The following is a 17,470-nucleotide window of genomic DNA, read 5'->3' as shown; positions in this document are numbered from 1 at the left end:
ATGTAGTAGAGCCTGGACTGGCTAATAACTGGTCATCCCAGTGTAGGATGGGTTCAGTTTTTGATTCTTGGTCCACCGAGTCTTGGTCTTCCTAAACCCCTCCTAGGAAGTTTTTCCTTGCCACTGTCCCAAGAGTCTTGCTAGTTAGGGCTACTTCCTGGTGGGCCTTTTCACAGCCAACACAGCTCACATTCAGACACACTACGCTATCCTGCTGGGCTTTCCATAAACCACAGTAGTACCTTTACATGACATTACATTTTAATTGCTACCCTGAACTAAAAGATGAAGTTCATTTAGAGTGCATTTGTTGCACATTGCTTTCATCCTGAACACAGAATCTACTCAGATTTAGGGAGTGCAAGTCTATGTTTCATATTATTTGCTGTATTCAGACTCCATTCAGTAGCACTTCTTAAAATACAAACACCTAATGGAGTAAACGCTTCTGCAACAGCAATCAGTTCTGCTCTACACACAGCATTGTTCAGCTTTACTAACATGGTTGTCATGACAAAGACTGTCTGCTGTTGCATCGGATCCTTCTGCTGGATCAGACCAGTTGGAGCCAGATTTCTGACCACACCATCCGGAGGACATTGTAATGGGACAGATACATGGGGCCCTCCCACTGTAACGGGCTGTGAGTAGGGTTGCCACCTCTGACAAAACAAAGACACTCTCTCATACGCAAACGTAAATTGTTGACGGACGAGGGGGGGTGTTGAACGTAAATTGTTGACGGACGAGGGGGGGTGTTGAACGTAAATTGTTGACGGACGAGGGGGGGTGTTGAACGTAAATTGTTTGCGGGTGGTGGCGTGGCGAACATAAAATGTTACCACCGGGGGGAGGGACAGCGACGTGAAAACCGGGACAGTCCCGGGAAAACTGGGACAGGTGGCAACACTAGCTGTGAGTGCTGGTCTCCCAGCAGAAGCTGTTATCTACCTGAATGTGAGTTTGCCTCTCCCACAGTGGTGTCTCGTGTACCACCCTCTCCATTTTCAACTTGTCTCACTTGTTTCTCTTTTTTTTTCATTTGTTTCTATCTTTTGTTTCGCTGCAGTTTTGACTCTCCATGTCTCATCCATGGTCAGTCCCAAACAATATCTCTTAGGAATGTTAAAACAAAACTCTCACCAGGTTGAGCTGAGATGTACATCAACTATAAGATCCTGTTAACAATTTAAATTTCAGACCAACCATGCATATGCCTATGTGTCTCTGTGAGGATTTGTAAGTCTCTTTTATTGAGATTATCTTGTTTCTGGACCAATCTCAGCTTAGCTCAGACCTCCCCACCAACCACAGCTGTAAAAAGCCATGACTATTCCCTAACAACCACAGATTTGAGAAGTCCTTAATTACATTTCATGGAAACTTTAAATTGAATATGCAGATGATCTTCTTCTTCTTCGGTGGTCACTCGAAACGAGTATGACTGCCCTCCATAAATCCATCTATTTGTGGGTCCTAAGATGGCTGTAAAGTCCAATCCGGGACCTGCATATTTTGGTGCAGTGAGGGCAGGGGAAGTTGTTGGTGGTGGAGGATGGCGATGGAGCCTTTTTGAGAGGTTCTTTATGGAATTGCCGCTTTGCCTCTGCAACACTCCGGAGGTCCCTCTCATGAACTGCTGTGCCTTCAAGAACGGTATTTCTCCACGTGTTCCTGTCCATTGCCATATGCTCCCAGTTGTCCAGTGGTATATGAAACATCTTTAGGTTGAACTTGATGTTGTCTTTATAACGCTTCTTTTGCCCGCCAGGGGTTCGCTGGCCTTCCTTCAGCTGGGAGTAGAAGATCTGTTTGAGGAGACGTGTACTAGGCATACGGATGACGTGGCCAGTCCATCTGAGCTGGAGCTGCCTTATTATAGTGGTGATGCTGCTCATGTCGGCCTCCTCCAGAATACTGATGTGACCCCGCATTGGTGCGTCTGTCCTGCCAGCTAATCCTCAGTATCTATCATAAGGCTCTTTGGTGGTACTGTTCCAGGACCCTCAGGTGTCTGCTGTATGTGGTCCATGACTCTGCTCCATAAATCAGGATGGGGAAAATAACAGCTTTGTAAACCAGGAGCTTGGTTTGGGCCTTTAAGTCACGATCTTCAAAAACTCTTCTCCTGAGTCTGGCGTATGCTGCGCTTGCACTGACGAGACAATGGTTAACCTCAAAGTCGATGTCAGCATTGGAGGAAAGAAAACTGCCAAGGTAGGGAAAATGGTCAAGATTTACCAGAGCTTTATCTTCCACTTTGATGATGGGCTGGGTGTATGACTGATTGGGTGAAGACTGATAAAGAACCTGGGTCTTCTTGATATTTAAAGCCAATCCAAGGGCTCTGTATGCCTTGGCAAAGGCATTCAAGATACCCTGGAGGTCCTCAGCAGAGTGTGCTACAATGGCATTGTCATCAGCATACTGTAACTCAGCGTTTCTCAAAGTGTGGGGCACGCCCCACTAGTGGGGCGCATGGGTATTGCAGGTGGGGCGCAAGCAATTGGAAGAAATGAACCTTTCTAAAGCCTGGTTTATACTTTCGCAAGTGACCGTAGCGCGTGACTCCACCCACCTCGCGCAACCCTGTGCGAACGGTGGAAGCGTTTATATTTTCCGTGTGCAGTGTTCTCCGAAACGATATGTGGTAGCATCCCTCAACATCCCTGGTATTCCCCCTCAACAACAGAGGAATGAACATTTACCTGACCAATTTAATGTTGCTTTGTGTTTCAGGTTTGAAAGTGCTGAAATTTAGGCTAAAGTATTTGAAAATGCTTGAAATTGTAACTACTTCGTTTCACAACAAATATCTGTCTGACTGAACAGTTAACAAATACGAGCCTCTTGTAATTCCAGGACGAAACATGAGAGAACGTGAAGACGTTAAGATTGGGCGTTTTGAAAATAAACAACCATTAAATAATGTAATAAAAAGCGAATTATTTCGAGTATATGTATAAATATTTAACTTATTTAAGTTTAATGTGTTGGGAAATATTGAAATGGACCTTGAGAATGACGTACAAGTGCTTTAATTCCACCTTATAAAGGTGTATGAACCCTGCAAACATGACTTTGTTCATTGGGGAAGCGCGGTGCGCGCGAAGTTACAAAATTCGAGAGATGCACGACCTCCTGAATCGACAGCGTGCGAGGCCCTTGCGCACGGAGCCACAGCGATTACGTTATTTTCACTCGCGACGCGTCAAGTATAAACCAGGCTTAAGCCTGTCGTTTTAATGCATGTTCGGATTTCATAAGCCCCGGATGTTTAAAACATTCGCTCCCGTCAACAAATTACGTTCGCCATCCGTTTGTGGGGCATGGAATTTCACCTTCTTCTGAGGTGGGGAATGATAGAAAAAGTTTGAGAACCACTGCTGTAACTCAATGATGGAGGTGTGACCAACCTTGCTTTTGGCCTTAAATCTGTTGAGGTTAAAGAACCCTCCATCAGTCCTGTACAGGATTGGAATCCCTTGTGGCAGTTGTTCTTTGCCAATAATGTAGAGTACAGCAGCAATGTATATGGCAAATAAGCTGGGTGCAATTATGCATCCCTGCTTAACCCCCGTCTCCACAGTGAAAGGCTCAGACTTATATATAATGGCTTTCCTTGTTCTCTACATTTTTCTTGCAGTTGCCATGCTGCAAAAATCATTTCAGCCGTGCCTCTGGAAGGACGAAAACCGCACTGAGATTCTGGGAGTATTTCCTCAGACAATGGTATCAGACGATTTGCGAGGATACGGTCAAGAGCTTTACCAGTTATTGACAGAAGTGAGATGCCTCTGTAGTTCCCACATTCTGCCTTGTCCCCTTTTTTAAAGATGGTGACTATCAGAGCATCCCTGAGCTCTGGAGGGATTTCCTCTTTTTCCCAGACCTTGAGGAGAAGGGTGTGGATGTGACACAAGAGCTCTGGCCCACCTTCATTTAGGACCTCTGCTGGTATCCCATCAGGGCCTGCAGCCTTGTTGTTCTTTAAGCTCCTGGTGGCATCTTGCACTTCCAGAATGCTGGGAGGTTCCCCCATATCTTCTCTGTTGAGATGCTGAGGTCTGAGGTTAATAAATCCTGGATCTATGGTACTATTTTGGTTAAGGAGTTCTTGAAAATGCTCCTTCCATCTAGCATTGATGGACTCATTGTCCTGCAATAGCACTTGTCCATCCTTTGAGCGCAAAGGGGTTGGGCCTCAATAGTTTGGTCCATAAATGGCCTTTGTGGCACAGAAAAAGCCCCTGGTATTACCAGAGTCTGTGAGCCTCTGGATTTCCATTGCCTTTTCTTTCCACCAAGAGTTTTTAAGCTCCTTCACCTGCTCTGAACTGCTGCCTTCGCTCTAGAGTGAGCAACTCTTAGCCATGCATGAAAGGCTTCCTTTTTTTGAAGATCAGCTGTTTGATCTTTCAAGTTCAAATCTTCGCTGAATCTGCTTCTTCACACATCATGACTACATGCAAGACAGCTTACTTTCACCTTCGAAACATCGCTAAGGTCCGAGAAATGCTCTCTCCTGCTGACAGTGAAAAACTTGTCCATGCATTTATCACATCAAGGCTAGATTATTGTAACGCTGTTCTATCTGCTCTTCCAAAGAGCTCTATTTCGCACCTACAGCGAGTTCAGAACGTGGCTGCAAGGGTTCTGACCCGCAGGAGAAAGAGATCATATTACACCTGCACTCCACTCACTGCACTGGTTACCTGTCAGCTTTAGGATAGATTTTAAGGTTCTAGTGATGGTTTTAAATGTCTTCATGGTCTTGCCCTTCTTTACCTCAGTGAAATGATGGTTAGATGTTCCAGTCAGGTCTCTCAGGTCTTCAAACAGTAATCTACTGGTGATTCCTAAAAGCAGATTAAAGATTGGCGAGGGTGCTTTTAGCCACTATGGCCCAAAGCTCTGGAATTCTCTTCCTGAAGAGCTCAGAGGCATTTCATCCCTGCATAGTTTTAAGAACAGTCTCAAAACATTCCTGTTTAGATCTGCTTTTAGTTAAGCTCTCAATCTTATTTACTTTATTACATTATGTTGTCTATTATTTTCTAAATATAATTATCTTAATAGTTTTATCTTATTTACTTTACTTTTTTATTATCTTATTTACTTTACTTTTTTAGTTTTTATGTTATTTTAATATTTTTATCTTTAATTTCTTAAACATTTTCTTTTTGTCTTATCTCTTTTAATGTTTCTTTTTATTTATACTGTAAAGCACTTTGAATTGCATGTATGTATGAAAGGTGCTATACAAATAAAGATTATTATTATTATTATTATTATTATTATTATTATTATTATAAAGATTATTATTCTTATGGATGCTTCTTTTCCTCTTAAGTTTGATGGACATTGTGCAGCGTACAAGACAATGATCTGTCCAGCAGTCATCAGTACTAAACATGGCCCGTGTGATGTTTACATCTTGCTGGTCCCTGGTTCGTACAATAGCATAATCAATTAGATGCCACTGTTTAGAACAAGGGTGCCTCCATGATGCCTTGTATTTATTTTTCTGCCAGAAAAGTGTGTTGGTGATGGTGAGATCATATTGAGCACATTTGCTGAGAAGAAAAGATCCATTGGAGTTGATATTCCCAATGCCCTGTTTGCCATTGACACCCTGCCAGAGGATGCTGTCCCGGCCGACCCTTGCATTGAAATCACCAAGGAGTATGATCTTATCCTCCCTGGGGATCTCAGCAAGTGTCTCATCTAAGCAAGCATAGAAGGTCTCTTTCACTCCCTCTTCAGAGTCCAATGTAGGGGCATAAGCACTCAGGACTGTAGCCATCTGGTTGTTGGCAAGCGCCAGACGCATGGTCATGAGGCGATCACTAATCCCTACAGGAAGTTCAGAGAGGTGACCGACAAGCTCATTTTTAATGACAAAGCCGACTCCATGGATCCTTGGTTCATCAGCAGGTTTTCCTTTCCAAAAGAAAGTGTAACCCCCTTTCTCCTTTCTCCTCCTTCACTTGCCCTTCATCTACTAGACGGGTTTCAGAAAGGGCAGCAAGGTCTATTTGACATCTCCCTAGTTCTCTGGCAATTATAACAGTTCTCCTCTCAGGCCTTTTACTGGTTGCACTGTCCAGCAAAGTGCGGATGTTCCAAGCTCTAAAGTTAAATTTAAAGTTTCTGTATTTTCGACCGTAGGTGGTGATCCCACTGGACACGATAATCCAGTCAGGGTGTTTGAGGCAGGCTATTTTTAGGGCACCTTTTCTAGCCCCTTCCCCAAAAAACAGGGTGAGCAGAGTGGATCCTGAAGAGGGCTGCTCAGTCATGGGTGTAGCAGCCGAAGGACTCTTCTGCCTCAGTTCCAAGAGTCCGGTGACTGATCTTGCACCCACCGCCTACTGTGCCAGCTCATGACTAAGGGCTTCCAGATTTCACAATCCTGCCCCCGTCGCCATTTGCTGGTCGCCAGAGGACTTTAAGGATGTTAGAAGATCCCATTGTCTCTTTATGGAGGGCGCCTGTGCGTGATTTTGTTTAACGTGTAGAGGCGGGTGCACAGACAGCCATCACACGGTTCTTGACAGGGTTCGGGTCAGGGCCCAGTGGCATGGAGACCAAAACGACTGGAGACCCATTTCTGCTGCAGCGTTCATCCGACGTCCCAGCCGTTGTGATGCCATCTAAAGCAGAAGCCACCATCCTCCACCTGTCCCACCGTTGAGGTCTTCTTTGGATCACACTTTGTCTGGAACCTCCCCCATCGACCTTACCACCATGGGTGACCCTACCAGGAACCTATATTCCTGACGGCATCACTCTCAGGTTCACTGGAACAAGGTTCTCCACCAACGACAAGGTGGCGATCCATGGAGAACAATATGCAGATACAGTAGTCCTGGACCATCATTTTCTATCACAAAATTCCTTTTTGGCCTTTTAGTCGGATAAAAATTTTCTGATCTCCCTATGTGACCCATATGAATGTTTTATGGATTCCATATGACCCAGCATATGCTGAAAAAATGATATAAAGTATAATGGGGTTGTTTTCACTTTTAGAAAACTGCCAAAAGACCGTAGTTCCCAAAGCGTTAAAGAAGAGCCCTGACTGTTCACTATTGGCCACAGCGTTAAAGAAGAGCCCTGACTGTTCACTATTGGCCACAGCGTTAAAGAAGAGCCCTGACTGTTCACTATTGACCACAGCCTTAAAGAAGAGCCCTGACTGTTCACTATTGACCACAGCCTTAAAGAAGAGCCCTGACTGTTCACTATTGGCCACAGCGTTAAAGAAGAGCCCTGACTGTTCACTATTGGCCACAGCGTTAAAGAAGAGCCCTGACTGTTCACTATTGACCACAGCCTTAAAGAAGAGCCCTGACTGTTCACTATTGGCCACAGCGTTAAAGAAGAGCCCTGACTGTTCACTATTGGCCACAGCGTTAAAGAGCCCTGACTGTTCACTATTGACCACAGCCTTAAAGAGGAGCCCTGACTGTTCACTATTGGCCACAGCGTTAAAGAAGAGCCCTGACTGTTATGTTGTTGAGGCTGTTTATGTGCAGAATAATTCAGCTGCAGTCATTAGGGCAGTTGTGGTCTTAAGATTAGAGAAGGTGGTTTGATCTCCACAACCAGCAGTAACCATGGCAGAAGTGCCCTTGACTAAGGCTCCTAACCCCCCAACCAGCAGTAACCATGATTGAAGTACCCTTGAGTAAGGCCCTGCTCCCTGGGTGTTGCAGGAGTAGAAGCCTACTGATCTGGGTATGTGTGTATTCTCTCTGGATGGGTTAAATAAAGAGGACTTTCCCTAAGGGGATCAACATAAGAAATACACCTTAATGACAGCAACAAAGAAAACATGAACATTTATGTAATCTCAGGACCTAGTTCATGGACCTGCATATAAAGTCAGGACCCAGTTCCTGAAACTGCATGATCTGTTTCTGTATATTCTGTGAAAATTGTTTCATGTAATCTGAAGGTTGTGTTCTGTATTTGTAACAGTAGACCTCAGATTTCAGAGAAACGTACAAACAGTGCTCAAAACGCAGGTATGACATTCATTCATTTTATTTTTTTATACAAAAAAAATCTTGTCTTTCTCATTAACAAAACTCTATCTTTCTGTCACCCACTTGAAGAGCAAGAATAATAGAATAAGAAAGGAAGGAGAGAGAGAAAAAGAGAGAGCTGGAGTGACAGAGAGAGAGAGAAAGACAGACAGGGGAAGAGAAGAGACAGTATCATCCAGGTCTTCTACACGTCTTATGTTTTTTTTCCTTTTCTTCATGAGTTCTGTAGAGATAGAAGAATTACATCCTGAAACGCTTGCTCTCTCACTTCTATTTACACCAACACCACTGCTGGCTCCACCTTATCACCGTGGAAACATCAACCGTGGAAACATCTGTCCTTCATTAACCTACATTAGACTCTAGAAAAGGAGGCGGGGTGTTGGGCTTGCCAACCTCAGAATCAAGGAAGCTGATTGGTTGAGGCCTAGGGGTAAGGCTAGTCCACAGGGGTGAGGGGTTGGTCCAAAAACACACAGTTCGCATGTGTATTCTGAACAGGGCAAAACACGTTCACAGTCTGGTTCTGATGCCTGGTAAGTTCACGCCCCCAATTACCTTTGACCCCTGACCTCTGGATAAGGGTGTTCAGTGAGTGAACACTGAAAGCCAGACGACCAAAGAAATGTGTTTGCATTTGGATGTGTGTATGTCTGTGTGTGTGTGTGTGTTTCCTTGAATGATTTTTGGCAATGTAAAAGTTTATCTTGTCCTCTGGTGTCTCTGGTAAAGGTGTGTCACATTCTGCTGAAAAGGGCTACAGACGTAGTAAACAATCCATGAAACAATGAAAGTCACTAATCCACCACTCCACCCCGAGACAGAGCGAGACACAGAGAGAAAGAGATGTGCAGACAAATAGAAAGGGAGGTATACAGAGAGGGGGGCAAAAAGATAAACAGAGGGCAACATATAGAGGTAGAGCATGGTCAAAGAATGAGAATGAGACAAAAAGTTACAGGGCAAGTAGTGAGATACCAAAAAAGCTGAGAATATAGACATTTAGACATAGTAATATACAACAAAGAGGAGAGAAAGGCAGACAGAGAGGGAGTGAGAGAGAGAGGGAGAGAGGCAGAGAGAGAGAGAGAGAGAGAGATAATGTATATGAGTGGCAGTGAGATGAGCAGGGTGGGTGTTGGGGGTGACCAAGAGACAGAGACTAGGAGGAGGAAGCCTTCTTCATATTCACTTTCTTTTTCATCATCATCATCATCATCATCATGTTCATGGGACATGTGCTTTTCCAAGGGTACAGAGGGTGCATTCACATAATTAGAAAAAAGTGGTAATAATAATTATAAAGATAATTTGTAAGTACAGCTTGGATGCGAAGGTCTCTGATGTTTTTGTGTCTCCTCCAAATAACCCATAACGTCTTTACCACTATGAGAGGGTAAAAGGGTCTCTAGCTCCTCATAGAGATGCCCCCCCCCCCCCCCCCCAACACGGACATACATGAAGTATGGGCTCCGGAGAACGTTTACCAATATGATCCTATCAGTCATATCAGCCACTACAGTGTTGGCGAGTCAGAAGTCAGTACTATAATCAGTAGTCAGTACTGTTGATGCAGGTGCAGGTGAATGCCCCTCTGTGCTGCAGGATGCACTGATATTTTTAGGTAAAACCTTAGACTTCAGAAAATGAGCAGTAATATTTATACCCAATTCTGATTTACTTGTAGGAACAGATGGTCATAACTACTCTCTATTGTAGAGTAGTAACAGATGATGATGACAATGATGATGATGATGACGACATCAGACCTCCTCTTCCTCCCCCAGATCTCCATATCCTGGTCACCAGCGCCCTAGTCACAGACTCGTCACCAATTGCATCTGTCCATCACCCTCACTGTGGGTGGGCTCTAGTCCCAACCGAGGCTCCTCATTGGCCCGGCGTGATGGGGGCTGATAGAAAGCAGAGACATGGGCGTGACGCCCTGTGCTGAAGTACAGCTCATCAGGGGGCAGAGCTGAGCGAGGCTCCGCCCCTAACGCCTCCGGGCTGCTGTCGGGATAGGATGAGTCCCTGTCCCTTGCATACAAGGAGGCGGTGTCAGGCCCGGTTCCGCCCACACTGTCTGTGATTTCAGCAGAGAAGCTTTCAGAGTCTTCCTCACTCTGGTAGAAAACAGACTGAGTGTGATCTAAGAGGCGGGGCTTCTCTGGGAGCCGAGGTTTTTCAGGCAAGCGTGGCTTATCAGGTAGGCGGGGCTTCTCCAGAGCCTTGTATAGAGGTTCCTCCTCATCCTGTGGAGGAGGTGGTGGTGGGCGGGGCAGTGGACGTTGAGGTGGCTCCCTGTGACCCATTGTTGAGGTTACATAATCCTGACGCTCTGTTGTCGTTTCCACAGTGTTGCCGTAGCGATCGGCAGCTGGACGCAGGTTGCTCTGCACCAGCTCAGAGATGATCATTTTCTCCAGTGCAGCTGCGTCCGAAAGGTTCCGCCTCAAACCTCCTGCAGGCTCTGCCCCCCTGGGGGTTAATAGGGCTGGGCTAACATCTCCAGACACACCCCCTGGTCCCACAGGAACGCTGCCCAGGAGGTCTGAGCTGCCACCGTGCACAGAGTAGCTGTTGTTGTAGTTTCCATTCAGGCGAACTCCTTCCAACCCGCACGACTCACGACTACGTGACAGAGTGCCCTCTGCTGGACAGAGAGAGACATAACAGTGAAGCATCAAAGCTGACAAATCCTCAAGGCATATAACAGTAAAGGCTGTACCACAACATTACATCAATACGCCAGTGGAAAAAAAAAAACTATTTCCCATACAAACATCCATTAGTATTATAACCTCAGTGTCTGTATCTGATGGACCTGTGAAAGCTCATGAAATCAGTTAGATGCCACTGATGTGATGCTAAGCAACCAGTAGCAGAGTTCAGCATTTGTGTAAATGCAGCTGCTTTCATGCATATCGCACTGAAAAACAAAGAAAAACAGGCGGCTGTTTGTTTGTGCTGTGCAATCGAGATGTAATGGAGCCCCGACACGACTGAGTGCAGAGACTAGAACTGACAGAAATGCCATAACACGGATTCCATACTTGAGTTTCTGAAGGTACCTGCAGATCGCAAAAGAGAGTGAGACAGGCGAGAAAGACAGAGAAGTGTGAGACAGAAACAGAGAAATAAAGATTGACAGATAAAATGAGAAAGAGGATGAAAAAAAACAGATAAATACACATAAGAAACATTTAGCTATGCAGACGGAACAGATTGTACTACATTTAAAGAACACATATACACACAGAAACATATAAAAACACAGACACACACTGACCAGTGGAGTTGAAGACCGCTGGTGAGGGTGAGTTGAAGGTTTCAGCCAATAGTGTGTTATAAGGGGAGGAGCCAGAGCGTGTCTGCAGCACTGGATTGGCCAGGAGGTGATTACCCATAGTCCCTAAAATGAAAAAAATCCAATATAATATGAGCCAAGCTCTTCATTTCTTAGTAATTCTGTGTATGTTAAAAGGAATGCAATACAAAACCCGCATATGTCTATAGGGGGAAAAAGCCATGAGAAGATAGAGGGTAGGGGTGAGACCATGGGGAGTATAGAATGAGAAAAGAGAGTGTAGGGGTCAGAAAGGGCAGTGTGAAAGTGGAGCCTAGAATAAGAAGAGCGAGGGTAGGGATGAGAACAGTTGGAGCGCATAATGAGAAAAGAGGGTAGGGCTGAGAACAGTTGGAGCGCATAATGAGAAAAGAGGGTAGGGCTGAGAACGGACAGAGTGATGGTGGAACCCAGCATGTCCTTCCATCTCACTCCATGTTCTTTTCCCTCTGTGTGTAGAAGTATGAAGACATTCACACTCTCTAGTGTGTCCTAAAGTACTCAAAATTAAATGCCTAAGACAGCATACTTCACACATCATTAGAAACAAACCACATGGAAGGCACTAACCAATCAAATGGCAACTAATCTGCAAAGCATGGAAGACAGAAGAATTGGCTTGATGTTACTTGGAGAAGAAAAAGAAAGTACATCTTTGAATCCAACCCAAGCAGGTCCAGCTGGGGCTCATCTGCTGCTCCGTGTGACTAATGACATCCTGTTCAGAAGGGGATGTTACTTTTTCTTTTTTCTTTACTGTTTCAAGGCACAACGTCAAGTGAAGAACTAAACCACATAAGAAGGAGAACTAGGAGGGGTTTGGAATAGATATTTTTTACTCCCAGAGAGAAAGTCAGACAGGCAGATAGACAAACAGACAGACGGAGAGACAGACGCAAGGTTCTTCAGACACTGAATCATCAGAAACAGACCCATGGACAATGAGAGGACAGATGGACAGACATGGACCAAAAGGATATGTGTATAGAACCAATTCGCTATGCAGGCAAACACCTACAAATAAGTAGATGTGAAGCAGCTGTGGAAGCATGTTCCCACTGGGACACCACAGCCTAGCACGGAGGCAGAATTCAAACATGCTTTCCTTTGTCTACATACACAAATTAATATGTGAATATGCTCCCCCTAGAGGAGAGAATGAAAAACAATCACATTCCCTACCTAATACACTGCAGGAATAAAACAAATACATACCTCAATGCCCCTTTGAGGCTTCAGAACCACAGGCTACTTGCATCTTGCCTACCCAAAATTCAGCACCACGGACAGCTACCAAGAGAGCGTCCAGAAAAGGTGAAAGCTTTTCTGTCCCAGTTGGCTCCACCCCCTCCCTGCCCCGCCCCACCCCCTCTGTGTCCACGTGCTCCAGGCTGTTCTGGTGAGGTGAACCCTCCCTGCAGGCATTGCCTTCACAGGGCACAAACTCCATCACGATAGCTACTTCCAGACCCACACGTCCAAGATCCTTTCTAGCCCCACCTCTTACACAGTGCACTCAGGCCTCTGGCCTTCACAAGTGAGCTTTCTCCCCTGCTGTTTCCAACAACGGCTCTCAGGGATCTAAACTGCTCGGCATACTACCGACACTCTCTGGAAATACACAGAGATGCAGGAACTCTGGGAAGAGCCTTACTGATGCTGGTTCACTTACCTGTCTGACAAGCCACAGGATTCAGAGAGAAAATCTATGAGACACCATGAGAGGTTTGTGGTTGAATAACTAGGCTAGTGATCAGATGCATGTGTTACCTCTGTTGAGAGTGGGAGTGTTGTTCAGGTCAGCCATGAAGGAAGACTCAGTCTGCCTTCGAACTGTATCATTCCACATTCGCCGGATACGACTCTAAACACACACACACACACAACCAAAGATGCATGCATACATAGTTAGGTTACAATGTATATGCAATGTTTTTTTTAAATATGATTTTGTGTGTGTAGGGATCTTGTGCAGTGGTTTGTGTAATATACGTGTGCATTATATGCATGTGGATCTGTATGTGTGTGTTACCTGTCTGTGTGCTGGGGCATGTCTTGATTGCCCTCCACTATAGTAGCGGTTGTTGCTCCGGTGGGTGGAGCTTTTAAGGGAACCATGGGAACCAGTTGAGGAGGCATGACCACAGCAGGAGGATTGACGGAAGCATTTACCATACTCCTTTTGAACCTGAATAAATATCAATAATAGTCAAAATGTACTCTGTAGATGTCACAGAAATACAAATACTGATTTAAAGTAACACACAAACTGATATGTAAATGATTTCTGAAACTATATGACAAGGAATTCCTAGTGTCTGTGTGTGTGTGTGTGTGTGTGTGTGTATATGTGTGTGTGTGTGTGTGTTTGTGTGTGTGTGTGTGTGTGTGTGTGTGTGTGTGTGTGTGTGTGTGTGTGTGTGTGTGTGTTTGTGTGTGTATGTGTGTGTGTTTGTGTGTGTATGTGTGTGTGTTTGTGTGTGTGTGTGTGTGTGTGTGTGTGTGTGTGTGTGTGTGTGTGTGTGTGTGTGTGTGTGTGTGTGTGTGTGTTAGACATACAATATTCAGCACATTCAGCCAACCAAGTGAATTACAAATGATCTGTGTGACTACAAAATATCCTGGGAAAGAAAGAGGGTCTCAGATTTCTCTCCTTCTCTCTGTATCTCTCTCTCTCACTCTGTCCATCTCCTGTCTCTATTTTTCTCTGTCTTTCTCCTTCGCCCACACCCTCTCTCCTATCTCACACTCCCCCATCTCTCTCTCTAAGGTACCTTCTTCTGCAGAGCACAGTGGAAGATGAAGATGAAGAGGCCGTGCAGGGCGTTGAAGGAGGTGAAGAGGTACGCCATGACCACACTGTTCTCATTGATGAAGAGGAGGCCGAAGATCCATGTCAGTGTCACCAGCAGAAGCAGAGTCACAGAGCTCACTGTCCAGCACCTGCATGGGACAAAGAGAGATAGAGAGAGAGATAGAAGCAAGGGGAGAAAAAGAGGGAGAGAGAGACAGAGAGAAAGAGAAGTGAAAAAGATAATGAGAACACAAAGAAAGAAATATTTCATGTTCTAAAAACATAGTAAGCGTAATCTCAACGTTTTGCAACTTTAGTATGTAAAGCAGAGCGGAACCATTTTTGTTGTTGGTTTCAGTTACAAAATTTTATGCATATAATTAAAATCTGAAATAGTTGAAATAGATATATGAGTTGAATTTCACACATTCACTAATCTATCTCTCTAGGTCATATTTCTGTCCTTCATCCTTCCATGAGTTTTATTATACTCATGGCTCTTCATCTTCAAGACCCCATGACCCTTGAACCTCGTACTTGATGTTGTCGAAGCGGCTGGAGTCGGGCTTGAGCACAGTGGAGTGACGAATCATCCTGTGCACAGTGATCACCAGGACAACCAGGTTCAACTACAGGTAAGAGGGCAAAGGTGAAACATGAGGTTTGGTTATGAGCGTGGAAATCATAAAAAAATAAACATTTTACAGTGAAGTTACATTTAATGTAACATTTCCTAACTGAAGTGTGTCCAGGACTGGTTCACAGTGCTGGGGGTTGTCCTGCTAATGTCAAATGGTGTTCTACTAATCTCACATGTCCACTCACCTAAAAAGCAGTTTCACTAGAGGTGTATTCAACTAAGGATTTTCATAGTCGAATCTGATTCGTCAGATTTTCCCTTTAGTCGACTAATAGTCGAATCTGGCTTTTTATTTATTTATTTATTTATTTATGTAGAGCACCTTAAACAGGATTCCGTTCTCATTCAGGACTTTTTCCCTCTTCAAAGTAAAAACTTAAAACACTCAGATAAATGAATAAACACAGTAGGTTGGCTTTATTCAGCTTTTATTTATTTACTTATTTATTTTTTTATGAAACGTTAGAGAACATTAACCGTCAGTGTGCAGTGCGCATATCGAACTGTCAGACAGGCACTGTGCAAAATGTCAAAAATATTTTAAATAAAATATGCCTGCCTGAAAATATAAAAAACATTTCCACACAACAGCAAAAAAATTATAAGTAAAGGTTCAAGTAACGGGGTTTAAAAGCAAACAACAACAAAAAATGTTTATAGGCCTACTTGCCGAGACGTGCCATGCCGCGACGAGACGAGACGACATGACCGAAACGACAAACGGCTGAACTGTTTTTTTCGCCTTACGCGTTTTAAATGGTATGCCATGTTGGTTGTTGTCGTGTGAAGTGAAAGAAGCTGATGGCATAACTTGCACTTTACTTTGTTTGATTCATCTTTATCAAAATACTTTTGAAATTTTTTAGTAGCTAGGCAGATGCTGCATATTCTGTAGCCCATTTGGATTGTGCAACTGCAGGGTGTGATTTATTAATGTGTAGTAAGGAAGATGCCTATTGTTAATACACAAACATTTTAAAATATTTATTAACAGAAATTAGGATGATTTTATTTGACAAAAGGCTATATATAACGAAAACAAAGACATTTCATGTAACAACTAATTCTTAGCAGCATTCTTGGACACCCCCATGCAGTTAGAATGGTACATTCAACTATGACGTTCATAGTCGACTAGGAGGTATAGTCGACTATAGTCGAATCAGCGACTATTGCAGGTCACCCCTACTATACAATGTAGTGACCTAGGACTGTTAATAAGCTACTGTGCTGATATGGTAATTGGTTAATGGTAACTCACCAGGATAACAAGTGAGACAGGGCCAATGAACATCCAGATGAAGTAATTGTCCACACGCAGCCAGCAACTACAAATCATGTCAAGAAAGCACATTACCAGCAACACAGACTAACACACTATACACACGCATGCACGCACGCACGCACGCACGCACGCACACACACACACACACACACACACACACACACACACACACACACACACACACACACACACACACACACACACACACACACACACACACACACACACACACACACAGACAGACTCACGCTTTAGGGTTGCCATAGCTCCTGTAGTCAATGGCAGCAGAGATGGCCACCACCAGCAGAGGGAAGCCGTAGGCGGAGAGGTAGTAGTACTTTCTGCGCGAGGTCTCACTCTCAAAGACCTCCACCAGCAGCACATAGAGCTGCACGGCCTCCACACACAGCCAGCAGAAGACGGAGAGCAGGAAGAAATGGAGGAGTCCAGCCAGGATGGGACACGCCACCTAAACACACACACATACACACACACACAAACATTCACATATACACACAGACAGGTAAACACATACAGTATGTACAGACAGGTGGGTATACACACTCAGACATAATACCCTGAGTTCAAAAGAATGACCTAATTTAGACCAAAGGTCAGGAGTTACAAGGGTACACTGAACAGGTATTGTAACTTGTAAAGTGTAGAGTGTTTATCAGCTGTAGATCTCGTGTTTGTCTGCTGTAGAGCAGGTATATATCAGCTATGGAGCAGTATAGAGCTATAGAGCAGTTATTTGTCAGCTGTAGAGCTGGTATATATCAGCTATGGAGCAGTATAGAGCTATAGAGCTATAGAGCAGTTATTTGTCAGCTGTAGAGCTGGTATATATCAGCTATGGAGCAGTATAGAGCTATAGAGCAGTTATTTGTCAGCTGTAGAGCTGGTATATATCAGCTATGGAGCAGTATAGAGCTATAGAGCTATTGAGCATTTATTTGTCAGCTGTAGAGCTGGTGCTTGTCAACTGTACAGCAGGTGTTTGGAGTAATGCCTGCATCATAATAAATGCTCATTTTACTGTTGCTCTATGAAATCAAATTCACTGAACCTGCTCAGGCCTTTAAACTACTGACTGTGATTTTGTGTGCATCTGAAAGTGAGTCTGAGATGCTGCAATTGGCTGCTCTGGTCTGCGTTTACTCACAGTGTAATGGGTCTTGTCCATGCCGATGAGGAAGAGGAGCTGTGAGATAAAGAGCGTGAGGCAGAGGTTCTTGTGGATGGTGGTGCGGTCACTCTGAAGTCCCCTCAGACAGCAGAAGGTGGAGACACACAAAGCCAGACACACCAAAGAGATCACCATCCCCACCCAGGTGATGACGAAGAG

At 44.4% G+C, this 17,470-nt stretch overlaps 2 protein-coding genes across 7 annotated transcripts in view; both read right to left on the bottom strand.

Annotated features, from left to right (window-relative positions):
• Window positions 1–17,470, bottom strand: part of LOC143486076 (NACHT, LRR and PYD domains-containing protein 3-like) — a 322,134-nt gene that overhangs the window by 203,112 nt on the left and 101,552 nt on the right. The gene's annotated exons all lie outside the window — the stretch shown is intronic.
• The window catches only part of adgrl1b (adhesion G protein-coupled receptor L1b), a 68,139-nt gene continuing 60,156 nt past the window's right edge, over window positions 9,488–17,470 (bottom strand). Inside the window, exons 16-25 of one of the 6 annotated variants that reach the window (XM_076985830.1) lie at window positions 17,288–17,470; window positions 16,371–16,591; window positions 16,099–16,165; window positions 14,735–14,826; window positions 14,178–14,346; window positions 13,436–13,591; window positions 13,174–13,267; window positions 11,347–11,469; window positions 11,111–11,128; window positions 9,488–10,710 (exon numbers count right to left, since the gene is read on the bottom strand). The exon at window positions 17,288–17,470 is cut by the window's right edge and continues 27 nt beyond it. In XM_076985830.1, coding sequence (XP_076841945.1) covers window positions 9,872–10,710; window positions 11,111–11,128; window positions 11,347–11,469; window positions 13,174–13,267; window positions 13,436–13,591; window positions 14,178–14,346; window positions 14,735–14,826; window positions 16,099–16,165; window positions 16,371–16,591; window positions 17,288–17,470 — 1,962 coding nt within the window. In that variant the 3' untranslated portion in view covers window positions 9,488–9,871. The remainder of the gene's footprint in view (window positions 10,711–11,110; window positions 11,129–11,346; window positions 11,470–13,173; window positions 13,268–13,435; window positions 13,592–14,177; window positions 14,347–14,734; window positions 14,827–16,098; window positions 16,166–16,370; window positions 16,592–17,287) is intronic. The other 5 variants (XM_076985831.1, XM_076985832.1, XM_076985833.1 and 2 more) reach the window with 5 other exon arrangements.

This window comes from Brachyhypopomus gauderio, unplaced genomic scaffold, assembly GCF_052324685.1.
Source record: "Brachyhypopomus gauderio isolate BG-103 unplaced genomic scaffold, BGAUD_0.2 sc44, whole genome shotgun sequence".
Taxonomy (NCBI): Eukaryota; Metazoa; Chordata; class Actinopteri; order Gymnotiformes; family Hypopomidae; genus Brachyhypopomus; species Brachyhypopomus gauderio.
Note: the sequence above shows the minus strand (reverse complement) of the source record. Positions and strands in the feature narration are given on the sequence as shown.